The sequence below is a fragment of the Olea europaea genome, chromosome 3 (assembly GCF_002742605.1).
Source record: "Olea europaea var. sylvestris chromosome 3, O_europaea_v1, whole genome shotgun sequence".
Lineage (NCBI taxonomy): Eukaryota > Viridiplantae > Streptophyta > Magnoliopsida > Lamiales > Oleaceae > Olea > Olea europaea.
This window is the reverse complement of record NC_036239.1, coordinates 56,540-79,656: the sequence shown is the minus strand read 5'-3', so window position 1 is coordinate 79,656 and position 23,117 is coordinate 56,540. Positions and strand designations below refer to the sequence as shown.

The 23,117-nt window shown below is 34.6% G+C and overlaps 3 protein-coding genes across 4 annotated transcripts in view; 1 reads left to right on the top strand and 2 right to left on the bottom strand.

The window, feature by feature from the left end:
• Positions 1–821: 821 nt before the first annotated feature.
• LOC111380453 (ras-related protein Rab7) lies at positions 822–6,980 on the top strand. Its single transcript, XM_023004028.1, has 7 exons — positions 822–1,104; positions 1,332–1,358; positions 1,517–1,616; positions 3,263–3,409; positions 4,451–4,531; positions 5,326–5,471; positions 6,586–6,980. Exons 1-7 carry the CDS (start codon positions 1,052–1,054, stop codon positions 6,650–6,652), a joined length of 621 nt encoding a protein of 206 aa, XP_022859796.1. The 5' UTR covers positions 822–1,051; the 3' UTR covers positions 6,653–6,980.
• A 603-nt stretch (positions 6,981–7,583) lies between these two features.
• Positions 7,584–14,340, bottom strand: LOC111380438 (SWI/SNF complex subunit SWI3D). 2 transcript variants are annotated; one of them, XM_023004008.1, is made up of 8 exons: positions 13,818–14,340; positions 12,643–13,193; positions 11,243–11,851; positions 10,730–10,896; positions 10,151–10,659; positions 9,530–9,810; positions 8,441–8,875; positions 7,584–7,940 (listed from the first exon to the last, which is right to left on the bottom strand). In XM_023004008.1, the coding sequence occupies exons 1-7, from the start codon at positions 14,263–14,265 to the stop codon at positions 8,507–8,509; spliced, it is 2,934 nt and encodes a 977-aa protein (XP_022859776.1). In that variant the 5' UTR covers positions 14,266–14,340; the 3' UTR covers positions 7,584–7,940; positions 8,441–8,506. The 2 variants fall into 2 exon arrangements, with proteins under 2 accessions (XP_022859776.1, XP_022859786.1); XM_023004018.1 differs by having other exon boundaries at positions 12,643–13,051; positions 13,818–13,912.
• Positions 14,341–22,681: 8,341 nt separating this feature from the next.
• The window catches only part of LOC111390882 (organ-specific protein S2-like), a 1,716-nt gene continuing 1,280 nt past the window's right edge, over positions 22,682–23,117 (bottom strand). Inside the window, exon 5 of the mRNA XM_023016012.1 lies at positions 22,682–22,845. Within this exon, the coding sequence (XP_022871780.1) occupies positions 22,682–22,845 (164 nt within the window). The remainder of the gene's footprint in view (positions 22,846–23,117) is intronic.

Sequence of the window (23,117 nt, the reverse complement as noted above, 5' to 3'; positions counted from 1 at the left end):
TGGTACAGTAAAAAAATTTCTGTAAGTTTCTAATTAGTTTTCTAGTAATGATAGGTGTGACCTATGAAGCTAGAAAATAATCTTCTTATATAGAAGCATTCGTTACACATACAGTCTTGGACTGTTGCTGCCTCATGAATTAAAGAGGCCTTTTGTGCAACCTTTTTGAGGTATACAGTTGCATGGAGCAATAATGTAATTCGAATGCAGATTGGGGACCGCAAGGTACAAAACAAAATACCTGCTTATTAAAATTCACATTTGAATAGAAACACATAAAATAAGAATCTACAACAGATTATCATAACTTTGAACATGTAGGCTAACCACCCTCTCTTCTCGAGTGACTACAGAATACATTATTTAAAAATTAATTTTTTAAAACTCATTTTCTTAATAAAATATTTTATTCCTAAAAACCTTCTTGTCTACTCATGACTATACATTCTTTAAAAATTCACTATTACAGAACTCATTTTCAACAAAACTAAAAAAGAATGGGGTTTAACATAAGCTAAATAAGGTTAAGCTTAGCCAAACACTTGTCTCTTTATCTATTGTTTTATTCCCTTTACTCTACTTTAATTTGTTTTTCATAATCATTTTTCAACCACACGTTCAAACAATAAAATATTTTACATTTAAACTCATAACTTTTTCTTACTTTTTAACTATATATTTTTGAAAAAAATACTTTTCAAAATTATATTTTTTAAATTTTAAGGCCACCAAACAGGAGTTTAGGAAGAGTGATATGTTTAGCTCCGTGGACTATAGTTGGTCAACGGAAAACCTTAAAAAAAAAAAAAAAGGGATTCCACAGCGCAGAATGCATAGGAAAAGACGGGATAGAAAAATCCGTCAAAACGCCAGCTAAGGTGAATTGCAATAACAACACTAGAAACGTCCATAGCCAACTAATCTCTGGAGAGAGAGAAAATTGAGAAAGAGAGAAGAGTTTGAATCTCCGAATTGGATTTCGATCTCGTCTCTAACAACACATAAAAATTCGTAGATCGGATCTTCGCGAGCCCGACCCGAACCGGCGACGATGCCTTCCCGTAGAAGAACACTCCTTAAGGTCATCATCCTTGGCGACAGCGGGTTAGTCTTCACTCTCATATAATTTCCACCTATGCCTATAAAGTCGTGTATAGTTAATTATGGTAGCATCGATTAGTTTACTAGGTTTTAAAGCATGCTTTGGCGATATTTGTTTGTTTCACGCGCTCAATTCATACCGATCTAGATTCTACCACTTTGTGATTGTTATCTGTATGCGTACATCTCTGCGCTTGGAAATTAATTGGACTGGTGTGTTTGACCTGCAGGGTGGGAAAGACCTCATTGATGAATCAGTATCCTTGATAATTTGTCCACTGTTATATTTTGTCTCCCGAGGCATGAGGGTAATATGATTTAGTAGTGTGGAATTGCTTGAGAACAAATTTGCAATTACTTTTAGGATTTGGTTTTAGTTGTTCGCTTTATTGTTGCCTTTAATGATTGATTAAAGATATGTAAATAAGAAGTTCAGTAACCAATACAAGGCTACCATTGGAGCTGATTTTTTGACAAAGGAGGTGCAGTTTGAAGATCGGCTCTTCACTTTACAGGTTGGAGTCATACTCATTTGTTTTGGTGTAGCAATATATCCCTAAACAATATTTTGTGATTGTTGACTGTCTGCTAACCGTTACATATTGGATTTGTATAGGAGTTTCAGTTTTAACATATTCTTTTTGAAATTTTTCTGAAGTTTCTATTTGTACTTGAAGCTACAAAAATCCCATTGAAGGTAGTTCAAAAGTTTCGTTATGATGTTATTAATTGAGTACCAATTGAATGATGTAGCATTATTATTATTATTTTATTATTTTATTTTTTTATAAAATGGAAGAAGTTTATGCATACCATAAACCTCCAACAAAATAATAGATTTCTTGTCGAGTTGCAGTGACATTGCTCTTGTTTTTGAAAATACATTCCTCAGTATTTTGCCTTTCTACTTGGATCCACTTTTTAAAGGGAGCAAGTTTTTAATTTGGATGCACTGACATCTTTTCACACAGACAAAAACATAAAGCACAAAGGGAATAATAACGAAGAAGTGAGATTCTCCCCACAACTAAAGAAAACTCCTGCAAACACTTCTACATAAATGAACAATATGGTTCACCATTATTTTCTTTGTCATTTCTCCGCAGTTTTCAGAGCTTACTTGTTGGTTAAACTTAGTGTCAAAACTGCAAAATTATGCTCTCCATTGTCCAACTTTTCCAATTCTTCCTCCCAAGGCTGTAAATTTCGATTTCAGAATGTTCAGTGTTTAGTTATAATATCTATAGCTGCTGTAGCTTTGTATAAGAAGCATAAAATTTATGTTGTCCGTCTCTTATGAAGCCCTGTATTATTTGTAATGTGAAGATCTAGAGTTTCTCACACATTTAAATGGTTGCTTTATTGACTTTGGAGGACAGATATTGACTTTATAATTCACTGGGTAAATGAGGGGATCACAGTTCCCCATAAAGTGCACAAGTCACAATTTTATCTAATACAAGAGTTATTGATTGCATAGTGGTGTCAAAAAATGACTAATTCAAACTTCAAGCACATCACAAGACACCCATGCATTTAGTACAAGTATTACGCAATGAAGAATCAGGAAAGGATTGTTAAAAACCCTTTCAACAGTAGTAAATGAAAGAATTTCCTGTATATTCTATAGACCAGAAATCAAGGTGTGTCTCTAAGCAATAAAGACTACAATCAATACATATCTTTGCTTTCAATTTACAAGTCCCGAATTTCTGCAGTCTCTTTATTTTTTGGGAGTAGATTCTTTCAACAATATGCATGGACTGATTTTTAATTTTAATTTTTTAACTTAGCTAATCAGGGAAAGAGATGAAAGAAAATACTGTGGTTGGGGATGTGATGACACCACTGATGTTTCTAATGTCATATTGTGAAATTTTTGAGCATTTGTTAAAGGAGAAAGCAATACTTTTGATTTATGATAAATACTTATATTGACATATATATCTGCTACCATAAACAGCTTAAGAAAATGAAAATTGGCCTCTTAAACAAATTAAGGACAGGGCTGCAGTTAATTGGTTAAAAGTCTCTTCAATTACCTTTTAATTTTTGCGTGAAAGTATGTCTATATGCACACTTGGTCCGTCTTTTCATGTTTTACATGACCCAAGACAATTTCTTGATGGTGCCCTAATATTGAGATCTATTGTTGTATTAGATCTGGGACACTGCTGGCCAGGAAAGATTTCAGAGTCTTGGGGTTGCTTTCTACCGTGGTGCTGATTGCTGCGTTCTTGTTTATGACGTAAATGTGATGAAATCTTTTGATAATCTAAACAACTGGAGGGAAGAATTCCTGATTCAGGTATCATTATATTCCTTCAGGGTTTTTAGAGTTCGTGTATTATACTTAGAGCATGTTTGGTGGAGATTTTAATTCAATTAAAATCAATTTTTTGACCGTTATTTTATTATTTCAGCCGGCATTTTTGAATTCTTCTCTCACGGATAGGACCCACTTTACCTCTAACGGTCAAAAAATCAATTAAAAAAATCCCTACTAGACAAGCACTTATTCACACCTTCTTGATAAACCTTATTCTGTTGCAGGTTTAGTTTATGTATTTTTTAGTGTTTCTTTAATGGAAGAGTATGCACCCTTTTCCTCAATGATTTCCCCCTTTATATCCTTGCCCATGCAAATGACTATCATTCTTTTTAACGCATAATCACAATTATTAGTTTCCTACTATAATTGTAATATACCTTTTCTAGTTATGTTAATCTTTTCTAGTTTCCTTTTCAAGTTATAATAGGTTTTATCTTTTATTCTTGTTTCTTGTTTAGATTAGGACTAATTTATTTCCTGTTAGAATTTAGTTTCCTTGTATTAATAGGATTAGGGAATAATCTTCCATATAAATGTAGAGACATTGTATACTTTTCATCAAAATCAGTCATAAATCAATACAGAGCAAGATTATTTCAATATAGTTCTTTTCAATTCTTATTATAAGAATTTCTAAACGCTTTCGCACCACGCTTAGAGGCCAGAGGATAACGGTTGACCGTAGAAGCCAAAACAGGACAATTAGATTCCAATATGCAGCTTTGATTAGGTTTGTTGAGTTCTTATTTTCTGATTTATTTTATAGTGATAATGGAGAAATAATCAACTTATTTAGCCCCTGTTTAGCCTTCATTTTTTAAACTAATCAACTTTTATCAAAATCTACTAAAAATCTAATTTTTAGTATATCGTTGTGATGTCTATGGGATTTTCCAATTTGGTTGGTTATTGACTGATTGAATGGTGTAAAGTTTGGGATGTGAATGACCTTTTTATGGACTACTGTCTAATTGAAGAAACTGGAACGCACTAATAAATGTGAAATTTTCCATGCAGGCCAGCCCATCAGATCCAGAGAACTTTCCATTTGTTGTTATTGGAAACAAGGTTGATGTGGATGGTGGAAATAGTAGAGTGGTATTCTTCTTTCCTCTCTCTCCTTTATAGTGCTTTTATGTTTTTTCCTTTTTCTTTTGGGTTGAGTCGATGGGTTGGGGCGGTGACATATTAGTGCAAGTAACTACAAAGCAGAATTTGTAATCTCAAGGATTTAGGTCAAGTAGAACTATAACTGAACACATGGAATGTCTACCAATAAGGCAATGCACAAAATTAGATTGAGTTGGGTGATATGAAGAATTATTGGAGGGATTTTATGTAATCAGTAGACTTCTACCAAGTCAAATGGCAAGTTTTACAGATTGGTTACTGTAAGAGTTACACTGTGGTAGGGAATGATGGATTGTTAAAGGATACAATGTTCACATGATTAAAACAGAATAAATGACGGACAAGATTATCTTCAGATGTACTAGAATGGATAAAATACAAAATAAACATATCCACCAAGACATGGATTTGGTACGAGAACGGCTACTGAAATAGCTGGGGCATATCTTGTGAAGGCCTAAATAAGTTTTATGTCATGAGAGAGATGAGATCTCAATAAAGCGGTTGAAGAATGAGAGGTACGCCCAGTATGACTGGGCTTGATCCGGTTGCCAAAAAATAGATTTCATTTGATTGTTTTAGCACCCATGTTTGATTAAAAAAAAATTGATAACAAGATTTTTAGGAACAATTAACTTATTGGGGGTTGGGGAACTCTTCAAAGTTTTTGCTTCTCTCCGGATATTTTTATTTGTTATAATTGTAATAGCTATTCTTTTTGGTAATGGATGACATGAAAATGCTTAGTTGCTTCATTGCAGGTATCTGAGAAAAAGGCTCGGGCATGGTGTGCCTCAAAAGGGAATATCCCATACTTCGAGACGTCTGCCAAGGAAGGTACCAATGTTGAAGAAGCTTTCCAGGTCATTGCGAAGAATGCCCTGAAGAGCGGTGAAGAAGAAGAAATGTGAGTACAAAAAAATCATAAAGCCATATTTGGATGCTGAAAAGTTAAATTCACACAAACACACGAATTGTAGTTTTCCAAAAGAGGTGAAACTGGTTTTGGCTGGAACAAATGCAGTTTTGTTTTCTTTGAACCTAGTCTAGCAACTTGAAATTTTTCTTTAGAGTAGTTTATTTCTATGAAGTATTAGACTAAGCAGAATTTTCTTTCCAAACCAAGGTAAAGTTAGAATGCGTTTGAATCACTTCTGAAAGTCAAACTTTGTAACCACTTTGTTTTTCTTGCAGTTATTATCCCTAAAATCATGGATAACATATTTGCTTTAGATCATATGAATTAACAATGAGTTACTAAATCTTTTTTATATGCCGAGTTACTTACAAGAGTTCTATACTAGGGCCAAGTGTTTATTGGTGTCTGTATGTTCGTTAACAAGATTGTGTTTGAGACATAAATTGGTTCATAATTATGCATTCCAAAGAGACCATAATATATGATTTTTCTCTGGAAAAGTACAGCTCATAGTAGTGTGAGGTGGAAAAACTTCAGAAACGTGTTGTTTTCGTTCGTCACGTCATAGATGCATTTCATACTTGCATTAGATAGATGTAGTAATGACATGGTTGGCACATGGTTTTGGTGAGATATCATTTTCAAGGAATATGGTTTGCACATGGTTGTTTTGAGAAGGAATATCTGAATTTTCTCTATCCCTTTGCTGTTTGCGGTTACACAGTTAACATGAATATTTGAAGAATCTCATCTTAAGAAAAGGTATTGACATTGATAATGGAATTACGTTGCATCAAGCTCCTGTTTTATGTCCTAGTAGAATCTATATTCTTAAATTTTGGTTTACCCTTTCGTAATTTTAAGTTTTGCTCAATCGTAAGTCCATAACTGGCAACTTGAAATAGTAGCTGTTATGAAGTCATAGCACATAATAATCAACTTAGTCTGCTGCTCAATATTTTAAATGGAAATTTCAATGATGTACGAGGGTTTAAGAAATGCTATTAGTTGTTTGAACATAAATTTCTATACTTGTAAATATATATAATGAGAATTGCACTAACTTGATTAACACTTTTGGGGAACTCTTGATGTTTTGAAGATACTTGCCTGACACAATTGACGTTGGAAGCAGCGGTCCGCAAAGACCTACTGGTTGTGAGTGCTAAAACAGAGTTCAGGATTCACTCTCATTCTTATTCTCCTGGAATGACAGAGAACAATATGGTTCTTGTTGTGCCTTTTATTCTGAGGTTATACATGTATAAAAATGTTCCATTGGGAGTGAATGATATTCCCTGTAGTTGAACCAGGTTGCTTTGTGACTGCTTTTTTGATTTGCTGGAGTTTCGAGATATTTGGCCCTTTGTTAAAAATTTGATGTATAAACTAGTGTTTCTAAACATTCTTGCTGGCATATCTTTTGTTCTTTCTATTTTGAATAATGGCACGTTCTTTATCGTGTCAATTAATACAGATCAAGATGCCTCATGCACATCCGTCGGCTGTCCTGTTTTTTGAATTTTGTTCTGTACGACTGTACCAGACGGGGTATTACATCTTACTAGTTTCAATATTTCATGGTTGAAACTGAGTTTGGCGGAAGTATGACCAGACTTTTGAAAAATCAAAAGTTACTTTTGAAATTATAAAATTGCTTTTGAAGTTGTTTGAATAATTTTGCAAAACGTACTTTGTATTATTAGAAGAGCTTTTAGAGAAAATTTGCCTGAAATAATTTTATTAGGAAATTCTTCAAGAAGCAGCAGAAGTAAAAGTTGCAAGAAATGAGGTGAAATACTGATTTATACTATATTTGATGCTTTAGTTGACCTTTCCAGGTTTGCTGGCGATCTATTTCTTCAACTTCTTTAATTGGTACAGTAAAAAAATTTCTGTAAGTTTCTAATTAGTTTTCTAGTAATGATAGGTGTGACCTATGAAGCTAGAAAATAATCTTCTTATATAGAAGCATTCGTTACACATACAGTCTTGGACTGTTGCTGCCTCATGAATTAAAGAGGCCTTTTGTGCAACCTTTTTGAGGTATACAGTTGCATGGAGCAATAATGTAATTCGAATGCAGATTGGGGACCGCAAGGTACAAAACAAAATACCTGCTTATTAAAATTCACATTTGAATAGAAACACATAAAATAAGAATCTACAACAGATTATCATAACTTTGAACATGTAGGCTAACCACCCTCTCTTCTCGAGTGACTACAGAATAGTAAAAAATATTCAAGTTTAACCATTGCTGTAAGAGTAGGCCTCTGTGATGCCGTCTCTTAGAAAATCCTGCTTACATCAATCAGCTGTAGAAGAATAGCATCTGATGGATCTTTTTCCACTCGTGGGAATGCAATAAACGATAAAGTTGGTACGTGCACAGCAAATTCCCAGACGTTTGGACATCTGTTAGCATATGGCTAGAAGAAAGATCCGTACAACAAACTGAAAAATTCGTAAACAAACTTCAAATTTAAGAATGACAATAACAGAGAAGGGAAAGAAACCGACAGGTTGCAAGGTAGGAAATCAATTCATCTTCTTGCACGTGGTTAGAGGGAGAAAGGTATCAAACAATATTTGATGGCCCTTATTTGGCAAAAACCTTGTTTTGAATAGTGCATTTTTGTGTGAATGTGTGGTCGAAAATGAATATGTAAAATAAAGAATTTTGAAATAATGGTTGTCAAATAGGGGCTAAACACAAACCATAGAAAAAGGAAAGAATGAAATGTCAAGCTCCAACTTTGGAGACATGCTCTAGATAATCTCAGACTATGTCATTTTGGTTTCTTCGTTGTGTCTTATATGTAAGTAGTCCAAAGAACCCCTTGGATCTAACTATATTCAGCTGGTAAAATTTTAAAGTTCCCCCAACAGCTATCCAGTTTTTGGCAATTTCCATTTTAAATTGAAAAATGGACATATTTATGGAAAGTACTCACTTGGCAGAAGATAGTAGCAGACATCGGGTGCTCAGAGAGAAATCCCCAATTTTACTAGAGCAAAAACTACTTTGTGCCAACAAAGGAAAGCGTATCAGGGTTAGTTTGCACGGAACTTCCTGCCATCGTTGCAGGCATGAAAGAGCCTGAAGTAGGATTTAATGCCATCATTGGCCTTGAAACTGGAGGCCTTAAGGATGTCATGCCCATTAGGGTTCTTGATACCGAGTTAGGAACAGTCATTCCAACTCTGCTGGCTGGTAAAGACTGTGACATAGGACGAGCTGAGGAAGCAGATATGCCAAGTCGTGTTGCAATAATCTGAGCTCTCTCATGGACCAGCTTCTGCTTTGACCTTTCCAACCGTTCCTTAACCCTCATGGCAACATTTTCCATATCATTAAAGAAAGCAAACTTGGTCTCCAATTTGTGTAACTGCAAACAAGAATGTCTACACTAGTTAACGTGCATTGAGAGCACACGCACAGAACATAGAAGAGTTTCACTCATAGAACAACAAATAAGCCAAGCTGAGCTTTAGCACTCTCAAGCTCATCTTACAGGTTTCAAGAGAGCTAGAACGAAGCTAGAACTCAAGATGACCGGGAGTCCTGCTCGAGTTTAGACATATTTTGCAAGCAATCTGTAGCTGAGCTCTAGAACTGATCTCCCTTCTCAAATGATTTTAGAAGATAAAATTTCATTCAAATGCAGTATTTCTCATGTTCAACAAAAGTCTATCAATCTTACCTTGATCCAATTTACAAGAATGCCACATTATCAAGTAAGTATTTTACTTACCTTAAAACCTGAACACAACTTTCATTTCACATGTAAGTTAATTATAAGAATAGCAATGAGTAGAATTCTTAACACAAAAAAATAAAAAATAAAAAATAATAATAAAATAATAATAATAATAATACTGAGGTAACTAACCACCAGATTTTCAACAAAAACAAAAACAAAAACCTAAACAAGCTTGCGAACTGCAAGTGAAACAAAATTAGTCATTTCAAACCATTCAGTTCCTTTGCAACTCTGCTAACAAGAGAGAACAATAAACAATGCTTGTTAGCACGAGAATACCTGCTTTTCTATTAACAATGCAGCAAGCTCACGAATATGATCCTCTTCTTGGTCTGCGAGGAGCTTTGCCTTTAACGCTGCAGCTGATAGAGCAGTTGATGCAACTCGCTTTAACTTATCAATAGGAAGATTAACTTTGGTCACTGAGTTCTCTTTATTTTCATTATCACGTGCCTTTCCTTCTTTCATTGAGGTCTCTCTCTTGTCATTACCACGTTCTTTTGCTTCTTTCACTAAGGGCTCTCCCTTGTCATTACCGCATTCTTTTGCTTCTTCCACACCTAGGTTAGCAGTACAGGGAAAACCCGATCACAAGTTACTTGGATATACATTCCAACAAGCGAACTTGGTGACAAATTTATTTGAAGGTAAAAATGCCAAAAGTGTAGTCTATACATTGGATCATGATATAAAATGCATTGAAAAGTGAACATATTCAATGCCCCATGATTTCCAATGCCAATTACTATCACTTTACATGTTGAGACCCATTCACATCAGTTATTCACAACGAAGAAATCATACACCTGTCATAATATTCTGAGAGTTTTTCTTTCTTCAAATTATCAAACATAAGGTCTATCAACTAGATAACATGCTAAAGAAAATTTTGAAATGCACCTGTACTTTCTTGTTTTTCAGTCACTGAATTCGTTGCTACCAATTGCTCAGTTTCTTCCTTTCCAGAGCTTGATAATTTATCTCCATTTGGAGGATCTTTAGACTGAGAAGTCTCCCCTGAGGAAGCTCCATTCCCCGACTCTTTGGCAGCATTGGGAGGAATCTCAATCACTGATGTAGAAACAGCCGATCCTTCTGCATTTTTTTGTAGACGTTCATCTGGCAAATCTGGGTTACTTGATTCAATCATTGGGTCAGTTTGGGCTTCCCCTTGATTGATCATTCGCTCAGGCTCTTTCCCAAAATCAGAAGATTTGTCTCTGTGTTTGGTACTAGGAGAAACCACTAGCTTTTGTTCTTCTGTGGCAGAATTCTTGTTTTCGTTATCATTCTCATCATTTTGGGAGCTGATCTCACCAGCTACTGGATCATACTTTTCTACTTTCTGCTTTTCAGCACGAAGATCCTCGTCCTTTTGTCCTTCGAGACCAATGGTTTCAGCTGCCGCTCTGCATATTTTGTGTTCACATCAGTCATGATATTTTAGATTTTGGCAAGAGAAATGACAAAGACACAAACCCTTCCGAGTCAACTGAATTCTTATTATTGTCTGTTGGATCTTCCAATCGGAAACAGTGTCTTGCAGCAAGCTGCTCACTGGAAGAATTTTCAGATAGTGATTTTAAAAAGCTACGAACTGATGCAGCAGCTATATTAGGTTCCACCAATCGCGCCAGGAATGCTGCCTAGAAGAGAGAATCAACATTTAGATGCCAACAGAAAAGTAATAAGATTTTCCTATCAATTGTTAGCAGCATAGTTATCAAACTCAGCCCAGTCAAGGCATTGGTTCAACAGGCTAACTGGTCCAACTGGTTCAGTTGTAAATGGTCTGTAAGAAACAACGTTATTAAGAATAATTACGTAATGGGGTTGTACATTAGATATCAAGCTCAAGAGCTCATCCTGTAGGAATTAATAACATGCATTGTGCGCCATTATTTCCTTAAGCACATATTTTGGAAATGGTTTTCCATGCAAAACCAAGACTGAGTAGTCATTGTGCTAGTACCATACAGTCAACAAACTTACCACTGTCATCACCGGATTACCGGCTTCAGCAAACGATAGTCTTTCTCCAGGTGAAGGACGAGAACCCACAGCTTCAAATGCCTCTCTGAGTGCTTTCAGTGCACAGCTCTCACCATCTTCTGGATCAACATCTGATTTATTGTCCTCCTCGTCTGGCTTTGAAATTTCCATGGGACATGAAGCATGATTGTCATTTGCATCGCCTGGACTTCCTGTTTTCTCACCAACGTCTTTATGAGCTGAAGTATCTTCGTTTTGGTCAATTTTAGAGGCTGCACTATCAGTATTGCTAGAAAGTGGACATCCATTTTCTTTAGGAGTTGCATCAGTTTCATCATTGTGATTGAAAAATGCATCCTCAATTGGCATTTGAACAAAGTGCAAAATACATTGAGATTTTGTCTTTGTTGCTACATGTTCAGCAATCTCGCTCCAGTTATCTCTAAAAATTTCTATGGCTTCAAGGAGTAAAAGAGTTTCTTGATCTGTCCACTTTCCACCACTTGCACCACCAGCTTCAGCAGGCTCCATGAGAATGAAATCCGATGGGGACATATCCAAGTCAAACTTCCCATTGTTGAAACAGTTGGCACATAAATCAAAATCTGCCTGTGAACAGACTTGATTTAGCAGACAAAAATTTCTTGAAAAAAAATAAAAAAAAGGAAAGGAAATAATCAAACTAGACAACCGTACTTCCATAATTAAAATCATAGCTCGTGAATAAAAGACAACTTTAGGAGTTACTTCTTATGAGAAACAAACACATTTCCTTTTTGGGGAAAAAAATGGAAACAGAAACATTTTTAGTATCAAGTATAGCATGTGTAACTTGTGATACCATTCTCTGAGAAGCAGCTTTGTTTCCAGTACCATAAAGCGATGACCCATTTTGATAAATGACTGGACACACTTTCAGGCAACTATTATCTAGTGTCAGTTAATACAGAAATAAGAAATGGAAGCAGATAAACAACTGTACTGATGCATAATAAGAAAGTGGCACAAAACCCTTGAATAGAGCAGCCATCAAACATTCTTAATACAATTTTCTCTAATAAGATCGTGTAACTTTCTAATTTTGTGAAGGCTTCAACTCCATTTTTCAATTTTCTTTGTGTTCACTAGTTTCTAAATTACAATAAAACAATGATCTACCTAAACGATGCCAAAAAATGATAGCTGCATATCCAAATGACAGAACCTGCCTATTTATGGTTTCAGACAGTTCTCCAGAACCATTGAAAAGAAAATGACATCTAGAAATAATGGAAATCTCATATGTAATTAATAATTGCAGAAAGCTCTCTAAAAAGCTCAAGCACATTCCTGGATGATGCATTCTTTAGTTGATTAAAGATTTTTCACACAAGGCAGAAGTACTGTATAATACAAGAAACCTGCTTCTGGCAGTGGTAGCGTCTGCGAGAGCAATCTTCTGAACAGGAGTTGCAGTGGTACTCAACTGAAGGCCCCTCAGACTTCCCCAATTCTTCGGCAGCAACTGATTCAGGAAACAGTCCAGATGACGTGGCTTGTGTTCCCAAGTTAAATCGGCGAACGACTGGAGTTCGTGATTGCTCTGCTTCAAATCGAAAGAGTTTCTCAACTAAAGAACCTGCTTTTCCTGGTTCATCAGCATCAGCACTGGCATTGGCATCAGAATCAGGACCCACTGTATCAGATCCATCGTGTGCGAATGGGTGGTAATTAATCAAACCCCAATAATCCAAAAATTCCATCACCTCTTGCCTAGCGTCCAATTCTCCAACTGTGAGCTCGGCTAAATCTTTCAACTCTACCTGTGCACTGGGATTGGAACGAAAATTTTTTATGATCCAATTCCGTATCTCCATGTATAATTCACGAGTCCTACTCTCCGATTTCCCATTAAAGAAAGAGGGAAGCATTCTCTCTTCTAGGGGATGAACTTTTGTCCATGAAAACCATCCTATGACCCATAATGCAATAGACAAACAGAAGTTACAGGGTAAGATATGTATTATTCCTGTCTGTATGAAAGAATAACTAAATAATCTGATTATAAAATAACTGCAAAATTAATATCCAGGGAGAATAACTTCTGAATCAAAAGAATTCAAATAAGGAATCTTGATTTATTGTCTTTATTTGTACAACCTGATAGCATTTTCATTCGTCGTCACAATTACAATTATCTAGAAGAACCTTGATAAAATTTGTTCATAACCAAATAGATAAACATTTTGAAGATTACACCTTTGATCGAGAATATCGTTTGACATGTCTATTCTGAAATTGGGAGATCTTTGGAGATTTTCATTTTCTGAAGTTTTGACAAGAAATTTCACAATTTCAACAAAGAAAAATGGCGTGGGGAGAGGGATGTTATACTTCAAATGAAAAGCCAAAACAAAATTTCCTCTTCTTCTCTAAGAATCCAAAGGCTAGAAAATGAAGCTTAAGACCGACATTACACAAAAAAAGTACAATAAGTAACAACCTATCTCAAAATCACTAAACTTTCACTGCTCAGAATTTAAAAAAGAAAAAAAAAAGCTTTTACGCACTAAATTATGCAACAAAACTCACTAACCGGCGTGAATGGGCACCACATGGACATTTGCATCTCTCGATCTAATGGCTTCATACTCAGCCTTAATCTTTGCCTCCAACGCCTCCCAATTTTCGTTCACTTCAATCCGCTCCTCGGTCTTCACCGAGGCCTCTAGGCCAACGCGCTCCGTGGGTTCCACCGACACACCGTTGTTGTTCGGCTGCACCCGCAACCTAGTGAAAGGTCCATTGTGATGGATTAGAGGAAACGGCACCGGAGCTGGCTTCTCTCGGGTCTGGCGCTTGGAGGAAATTGCCTGAGTACTTAAACCCCCGCCAACGTTAATGGAGGCCGATTTCCGCTTATGGGCACCGCCTCTCCGCCTTGAGGTCGGCTGCTCCGAAGGCGGAGCCTCTGGAGGCTTCGACTGAGTTACAGAAGTAACCGGCGGAGGAGTTCCTATAGAGTCTCTTCGGTTTTCCTCCATCTCACTGGTAATTTGGGACGAATTCTCCAGCGGCTCAAGGGCGTGATGTCTGTGTTTGTATCTGGGGGATTTGGTTAAAAAAGTCAGTTCAAAAAATGTTATTGGTTAAATAACCTCATTTCAATATTTGTTGTTGGTATAATAATTTTCAATTATAAAATACAATAAATAAATAATATCAAAAGTCTAAAATACTCTCACCATAAAAAAAACTCAAATATCCTTTCAATCCATTTAAATTTCTCATTTCATCTCCAAAAATCATCGTCTTGCTCTTCCAGTAGTACTGTAAATTCATGTTATTTATTACTTTGCCCATCTTCTTCAATATTTTTAGCATTTGAACAAGAATATTGATTTTTATACCATTTACATTGAAATATCTCCTATATTTGAAGAAAAAATAAATGTATTTTTTGAAATGTCGTATACATTGATACTTTTATTGTTGAATATAATATGAAATGATAATTTAATTTATTTTTTTTATTTTTTTTACATTTGTTGTATTTTGACTGTCCGCAACTATTGGATGATAACGACACTCCAATCGTTATCTGTAGTGTAAAACAATACTACAGTCGTTATCATCCATGTAAAGCGAAAGTAAAACCTTAAGTGTAATAGTGTTTGAAAACTATGCATAACCATATCATTTTGTATAGATCATGTACTACTCAGTGAGAGACTGAACGATGAAGACAAAATGACACATCCATTAGTTTTTGTGATTTATGATGTGCTATTTTTGTAATATTAAAAAATAATGGTGGTGTTATGATATTCTGCTTTTGTCATTTTGAAAAGCCAACTATTTATAATATTTGAAGCGATTGATTTTGTCATTGTCTTAGGATCGATGAAACTAAAACGGCAGATATACTTTTATTTTTGTTATTATAAAACAATACTGGTGTCGTTTTAAATATTTCACTTAAAAAATATAAAAATAATGTTAAAAAATTAAATATTATTGATTTAATAGAAATTAATTTCAAAGTATACATGATATCAATTATTCATATCGTGTTTATATACATAACGGCACTTGTGCTGTTTTTTTTTTCATGTTGATTAAGTAACGAGCATATCTTTTAAATTTTGTAAATGTCATGTTCATCTTACAACTTAATGAGTTCAAATTATCGATTATTGAAACTCAAACAGATCGTGGGTACTCATACTCGTGTTTATAGACAGAACGACACACGTATCGTTTAACAGTACCTTGTCGTTATGTTGATTTCTCTATTATTTTGCTTATTTTTCATCGAAACGACATCAAGTATTGAACTCCCTAACTTAAGAAAGTCGAAAATGTTATTTATGTGACAAATGTCGGGAGAATTGACATAGATTGTATAATATCAAGTTGGAGAAATCACAGGACATTATCTACATTCGTTAGAAAATATAGTTAATGAGCACCTCTCAAATTTTGTAAATGTCGTGCTCATCTTGCAATTTAAATGAGTTCAACTTATTTATTATCGAAACTCAAATAGATCGTGGGTACTTATAATTGTATTTAGATATAGAACGACACGTGTAGTTTAACGACACTCTTGTCGTTATATTGATTTCTCTAATATTTTGCTTCGTTTTCACTGCAACAACCTCAAACATTAGACTCCTTAACTTAAGAAAGTCGGAGATGTTAGATATGTAACAAATATTGGTAGAATTGACATAAATAGTATGATATCGAGTTGGAAAAATCCTAAGGCATTATCAATATTCGTTTGAAAATATAATTAATGAGTATATCTCTCAAATTTTGTAAACATGACGTCCATCTTGCAATTTAAATGAGTTCATCTTATCGATTATCAATGCTCAAATGGGTCGTAGGTGCTTATACTTGTATTTATAAGCAGACATGTAGTTTAACGACGCTTTTGTCGTTATGTTGATTTCTCCAATATTTTACTTCGTTTTCACCATACCGACTTCAAGTATTGCACTCCCTAACTTAAGAAAGTCGAAAATGTTAGTTATGTGACAAATATTAGTAAAATGGACATAGATTGTATGATATCGAGTTGGAGAAATCACAAGGCATTATCTACATTCGTTAGAAAATATAATTAATAAACATATCTTTCAAATTTTGTAAACGACGTGTCCATCTTGCAATTTAAATGAGTTCACCTTATCGATTATCGAGGCTCAAATGAGTCATGGGTGTTTATACTTGTGTTTATAAATAGAATGATACATGTATTGTTTAACGACACTTTTGTCGTTATGTTGATTTTTCCAATATTTTACTTCGTTTTCACCATATCAACTTCAAGCATGCACTCTCGAACTTAAGAAAGTCGAAAAGGTTAGTTATGTGACAAATGTCGGGAGAATTGACATAGATTGTATGATATCGAGTTGGAGAAATCACATGGTATTATCTACATTCGTTAGAAAATATAATTAATGAGCATATCTTTTAAATTTTGTAAATGTCATGTCCATCTTACAACTTAAATGAATTCGACTTATCGATTATCAATACTCGATCGGGTCGTGAGTGCTCATACTCGTCTTTATAAATAGAACGACACACGTATTGTTTAGCAGCACTTTTGTCATTATGTTGATTTCTTCAATATTTTACTTCGTTTTCACCATAACAACCTCAAGCATTGGATTTCCTAGCTTAAGAAGTCGAAAATATTAGTTATGTGACAAATATTTGTAGAATTGATGTAAATTGTATGATATCGAATTGGAGAAATTACAAGACATTATCTACATTTATTAGAAAATATAATTAATGAGCACATCTCTTAAATTTTGTAAATATCGTGTCCATCTTGCAACTTAAATAAATTTAACTTATCGATTATCAAGGCTCGAATGGATCGTGGGTGTTCATACTCGTCTTTATAAATAGAACAGCACACGTGTTGTTTAACGGCACTTTCGTCTGCTTATACTTTTGTTTATAGAGAGAACGACATAAGTGTCGTCTAATGACACTTATACCATTCTGTTGATTTCTCCAATATTTTACTTCACTTTCACCGTAACGACCACATATATTGGATCCTCTAACTTCTCGTGTTATCCCCATAAACGAGTTTGTGTATTGTTAAAACGTCACTTGTGCAACTGAAATGAGCAAATCTCTCAACTGAAATTAGCAAGGCTTGTGGCTGCTCATATTCATGTTTATCGACAAAACGACACATGTGACATTTACCAGTACTTGTGTCATTCTATTGGTTTCTCCTACATTTCGCTTCATTTCCACCCCGTCGACCTCAAGGATCGGACATCCTAACATGAGAAAGTCAGAATTATTGATTAAGTGGCGAATAACAATAGAATTAACATAGAATGTAAATGTCGCGTTGGTGAAATTACAAGTCACTATCCACATTCATTGAAAAACAAAAGTAATGAGAGTATTTCTCGAATTATGTAAGCAGCATGTCCATCTTGCGACTTAAATGCATTCAAATTATGGAATATCGAGTCCCGGAAGGCTTGTGCCTGTTCATACTCGTGTTTATCGACAGAATGACACAGGTGCCGTTCATACTCGTGTTAATGGCACATATGTCGTTTTGTTGGTTTCTCTTATACTTCGCTTCATTTCCACCTCGACGACCTCAAGGATCGGACCTCCTAATATAAGAAAGTTAGAATTATTGATTACGTGGCAAATAACGGTAGAATTGCCATAGATTGTAGATATCGCATTGGTGAAATCACAAGTCACCATCCACATTCGTTAGAAAATAAAAGTAATGAGAGTATCTCCCAAATTATGTGAGCGGCATGTCCAACTCGCAACTTAAATGAGTTTAAATTATGGAATATCGAGGCCCGAAAAGCTCGCGGCTGCTCATACTCTGTTTATCGACAGAACGACACAGATATCGTTTAACGATGCATGTGTCGTTCTGTTGGTTTCTCCTATATTTTGCTTCATTTTCATCGTGTCGACCTTAAGGATCGGACCTCTTAACATAAGAAAGTCAAAATTATTGATTACGTGATGAATAATAGTAGATTTAGCATAGATTGTAGAAGTCGCGTTGGTGAAATCACATGTCACCATCCACATTCGTTAGAAACAAAAGTAATGAGAGTATCTCCCAAATTATGTGAGCGGCATGTCCATCTCGCGACTTAAATAAGTTCAAATTACGGAATATCGAGGCTTGAAAGGTTCGTGGCTGCTCATACACGCGTTTATAACGTCATCTGTGTCGTTCTGTTGATTTCTCCTATATTGCGCTTCATTTCCACCGCGTCGACCCCGATTAGATTTCCTAATTAAAGAAAGTCAGAATTATTGATTATGTGACGAATAACGGTAGAATTGGCATAGATTGTAGATGTCGAGTTGGTGAAATCACAAGTCACCATCCACATTCGTAAGAAAATAAAAGTAATGAGAGTATCCTTCAAATTATGTGAGTGGCATATCCATTTCGCGACTTAAATGAGTTCAACTTATTGAATATCGGGGCCCCAAAGACTCGTGGCTGCTCATACCGTTCTCTTGTCAATAACGGCACAAGTGTCGTCATATGAACAATAACGACGCTTGTGTCATTCCCATTAATAAGGTTATGTCATTATAACGTTTGTATCGTTTTTTTAAAACTTTTCAATATCAGTAACGGCACAAGTGTCATTCTCGTACACTTGTAAATTTAACTATAATGACAATTATAGTATTTTAAACATTAACGGCAAAAGCGTCATTCTCATGAACAAAACTTGACCAAAATAACGATCGAATTACTGTTATCATAGAAATGCACACGTACATTTAAATGAAAGACATAAAAACTATAACTACAATTAATAATCAACTTGAAGCAAACATGTACTTATCACGTAACCTCAAACATGGATTCCCTAACTTAAGAAGTTAGAAAGGTTGATCACATGACAAAGAACGGTTGAATTGACATAAGTTATTCTATTATTTTCAATAAAATACAAGTAATGAGCATATCTCGTAATTTTTTTAAATGCCATAATCAATTTGCAAGTTAAATGAGTTCAACTTATAATTTCACGAGGCAGGAACGGGTCCTGGTTGCTTAATTTCTTAATGATAGACAGAACATCACAAGTGCCATTTTATTATCAGTAACGGCACTTGAGCTGTTATGTTGATTTCTTCTTTATTTTCGTTTGTTTTTAACGCAACGACCTTTAGAATTGGACACCCTAAATTGTGCAGTTCTCATAGTAATAATAGAAATTTATATTTATGTATGTCACTTGTGCTGTTCTTTTGAATCTTTTCATTTCAGTAACGACACTAGTACCGTTCTCAAGAACTTTCAATATACTATAAATAGTACTTGTGCCTTTCTCATGGACACTTATAAATAAAATATAATGGCAGTTTGCAGCTCTCATAGACGTTTCATTTCAGCAACGATACAAGTGTCATTCTTAAAGAGAGGTGGCGTTCTCATTTTAGTAACGAAACAAGTGTCGTTTTCATAAACAAGTAAATTTACAATTATAACGACAGTTTTGTCATCATTGGGATGCTAGATTAATAATTAATGAGTATATTTCTTAACTCATATTGGGATGTTAGACTGACAATTAATAAGCACATTTAACTTAAAAGACATTAACAAAAATGTAGAAAAATCAACAGAATAACACAAGTGCTGTTATTAATATGAAAATGACCATTGTGCCATTATAGGGTTGTTTGAGCCATTTTTTCAAAAAATGATTTTTGTAATAGTGTTATGATGGAGAATGTGTGGTTAAAAAATAAAAAAAAGTTTTGAATTTGCGTATAATATTATTTTATTGAAAAACGAGTGGTTAAGATGGGATCAAATCACTGTTCAAGAATGCATTTTGATAAAAAAAAATGAGACTCAAACAAGGGCTATACATATAAAAACGAGTAAAAGTAGTTACGTCTTATCTATATCCTGAAAACCAATAGTGGAACTCATTTACATTATTTATGGTATTGTCAAACTTTCCATGTTACATATGTTAGGGAGTCCATTATTAAATATTGTTTTGTTGAAAAAATTGAATATAGGTGAAAATTTCAGAACGACGCAAGTGTTGTTACTGGATATGGAAACGACATTTGTACTGTTACGTGTATAAATATGAGGATAAGTAGTCACAGTCCATTATTTCCTTGAGAAATAATAAGTGAAATTTATTTATATTGTAATATGTACATAACACGTACAAAAGTTGATAGGTATGTTTATTAATTTAATCGACATATATAAGTGTGATAATTTATATTTTCATCATCCTAATAATATAAAGGGAAAATTGTAGCAGCGGTAGTAAACATTTCGTATATTAGCAGACTTTGCCCAAACCTTCATTTTGTGCCAACGAAGGTCTCAAACCTTTCATAAATATGCAGCCGAAATCCAGATGGATGGAATCCATCCATTTCACCGTTAGTTGACCAAAGAACTGACTTTGACTCCAATTTTGACCATATAACTAAGGGCAAAATAGTAACTTGTATATTATCCCATTAATTAAATAAGTTAAATAGATAAACCATAAAAAAAAAATGAAAGAAAGAAAATGTGGGCATCATCTTCTTCTCAACCCCCCCCCCTCCCCCGCCCACAATCCAAATTGCAAAAGTTTTGAAAATCAAGATGATGGTGCGTCATCTTCATCATAAACTTCCTGCAATTTTCTTGATTGATCTCTTGTTTTCAACTTTTGGGTCTTTTTAGGTGAATACATTTTTATTTCCTGCTGTCTAAAAATAGAATACCCAAAAAAGAAACACCAGATTTCAGTTTGGAGAAATTGATGAGAAGAGTTTGGATCGAGTGATCATGTCAGCTGCAAGAAACTTCAGCTTGCTCATTTTAACTATCAAGGTTGAGAATAATCCCATTTGCGTTGAGAGGAACCTCGGATCCACATCTTCATTTCATTAAAAGGGGAAAATTTTGGATTTAACAGGGAAAAAATCAGAATAAATAAAAGGGAAAATTGGACAAGAATCGGGCTTTTGGGTGGGATGGAGGTGGAGGTGGAAGCGAGAGTGGGGTGTGGTGTTGAGTTGGAGAAAGAAGGTTGGAGTGGGGGATGGTGGTGGCCGGCACCACGACGATGGTCTGTTGCAATTTGGATTTTTTGGGGAGGGGGGGGGGGGGAAGGGGGGGAAGAAGACGATGCCCACATTTTCTTTCTTTCATTTTTTTAATATTTTGTGTTATATACGTTAGTGAGTCCATTATTAGAATCATTTCATTGAAAAAATCAAACTATAGTAGATAACGACTGTAATATCGTTTTACTTTACAGGTAATAACTAGAGTGATGTTATATATTTCAGATAGCATTTGGAATGTTATTACATTCAATGGTCGCAGATAACACAAAAAACACACCAAATATGGAAATAATACCAATTAAATATTATTTAATATTATATTTAATAATAAAAATACAATAAAAATGAGATTTCTAAGAACATATTTCCCTCTTTCTTTGAATGTAAATGCAATTTTTCAATGTAAATGATATGCTAACCAAACTCTTATTCAAATACTCAAAAGATATCCAAAATAAGTGAAGAATATAATAAAGAACATAATTTTAGAATAGCAAGAATGATTATTGAAGAGAAGAAAATAGGTGATTATAATTTTGAGAACTTAAAATTGAAGAAGATAATCAGGGGAAGAAGATAAATTTCCACAAATTTGTAGTAGATTTCGTGAGATTTCAACAAAGAGGAAGAAGAAGAGAGACATTGATTCTTGAATTTGGGATAATAGAGTTTACCTGAGAAGAAAACCGGTGAATGAGGGAATTTGGAAGAATTTTTGTGTTAAAATGTGGAGGATAGTTTGGTCATTTTATTAATTAAACTATTCTAATTTTTTTTTTCTCTTTTTTGTTTTGGTCAAAGGCCATTTATTCAAAATTATTGGGCAACCCGGCTATCTCACCAAATTCCCCTAGTTTTATTTACCGGTAACGCGACCCACTTTGATTTAGTGAGACCCGTGTGTCATTTTCATCTATACCGTTGATAAATGTCAGGTAATTGACGACATACACAGCAAAACAAAATCGGGTTAAGATAGAGTACACTTTTCACCAGAATTTGAATCACTTATTCTCCTTAAGCTCTTGTTTACTTGTAAATAAATTTACTTATATGTAAATTTTTTAAGCTTAGATTAATTGAAGATAAATCCAAACAGTACAAACTTTAAGTTTAGATAATTTTTTTTGCTGAGTACAAAAATTACATGCACGTAATTTGTTATATATAGTACAAATCCAAACTGTACAAACGTTTATTTATTCACCATCATTCAACTTTGCTATAGAACACAAACTTAAATCTTCAACAAATGCAGATAATGGATTTGTCATACATTTCTCTGCCTTATTGCTGATAAACAGAAACATTTGGTCAGGGCTCAAAATCTTTCTCAAATGTCTTTTTCTCATTCAATCCTACATCATCGATGTAAGCTGACACATTAGGCCTCGGCTCAAACGCTGTTACAAAAGATTTCCCTTTTCCCTGTTCACCATCATCGGTGTAAGAAGATACATTAGGCCTTGGTTCAAAGTCTTTCACAAAAGATTTATCTTCTCTTAATTCATCATCATCGTGCAAGCAGAGACATTAGGCCTTGGCTTAAAGTCTTTCATGAATGATTTTTCATCCTTGGGTTCAAGGACGGATCCAAGACCAGGCTATAAAATTTAAAATTGGGCTGCTAAGTGGGAAAAAAAATTTTACACATAAAAAATTGATTTTTTACCAAAAAAAAAAAAACCTTTAAAAAAAATTTGTTGGGCCTGGGGGGGGGGGGGGGGGGGGAAAAACCCCCCCCCTTTTT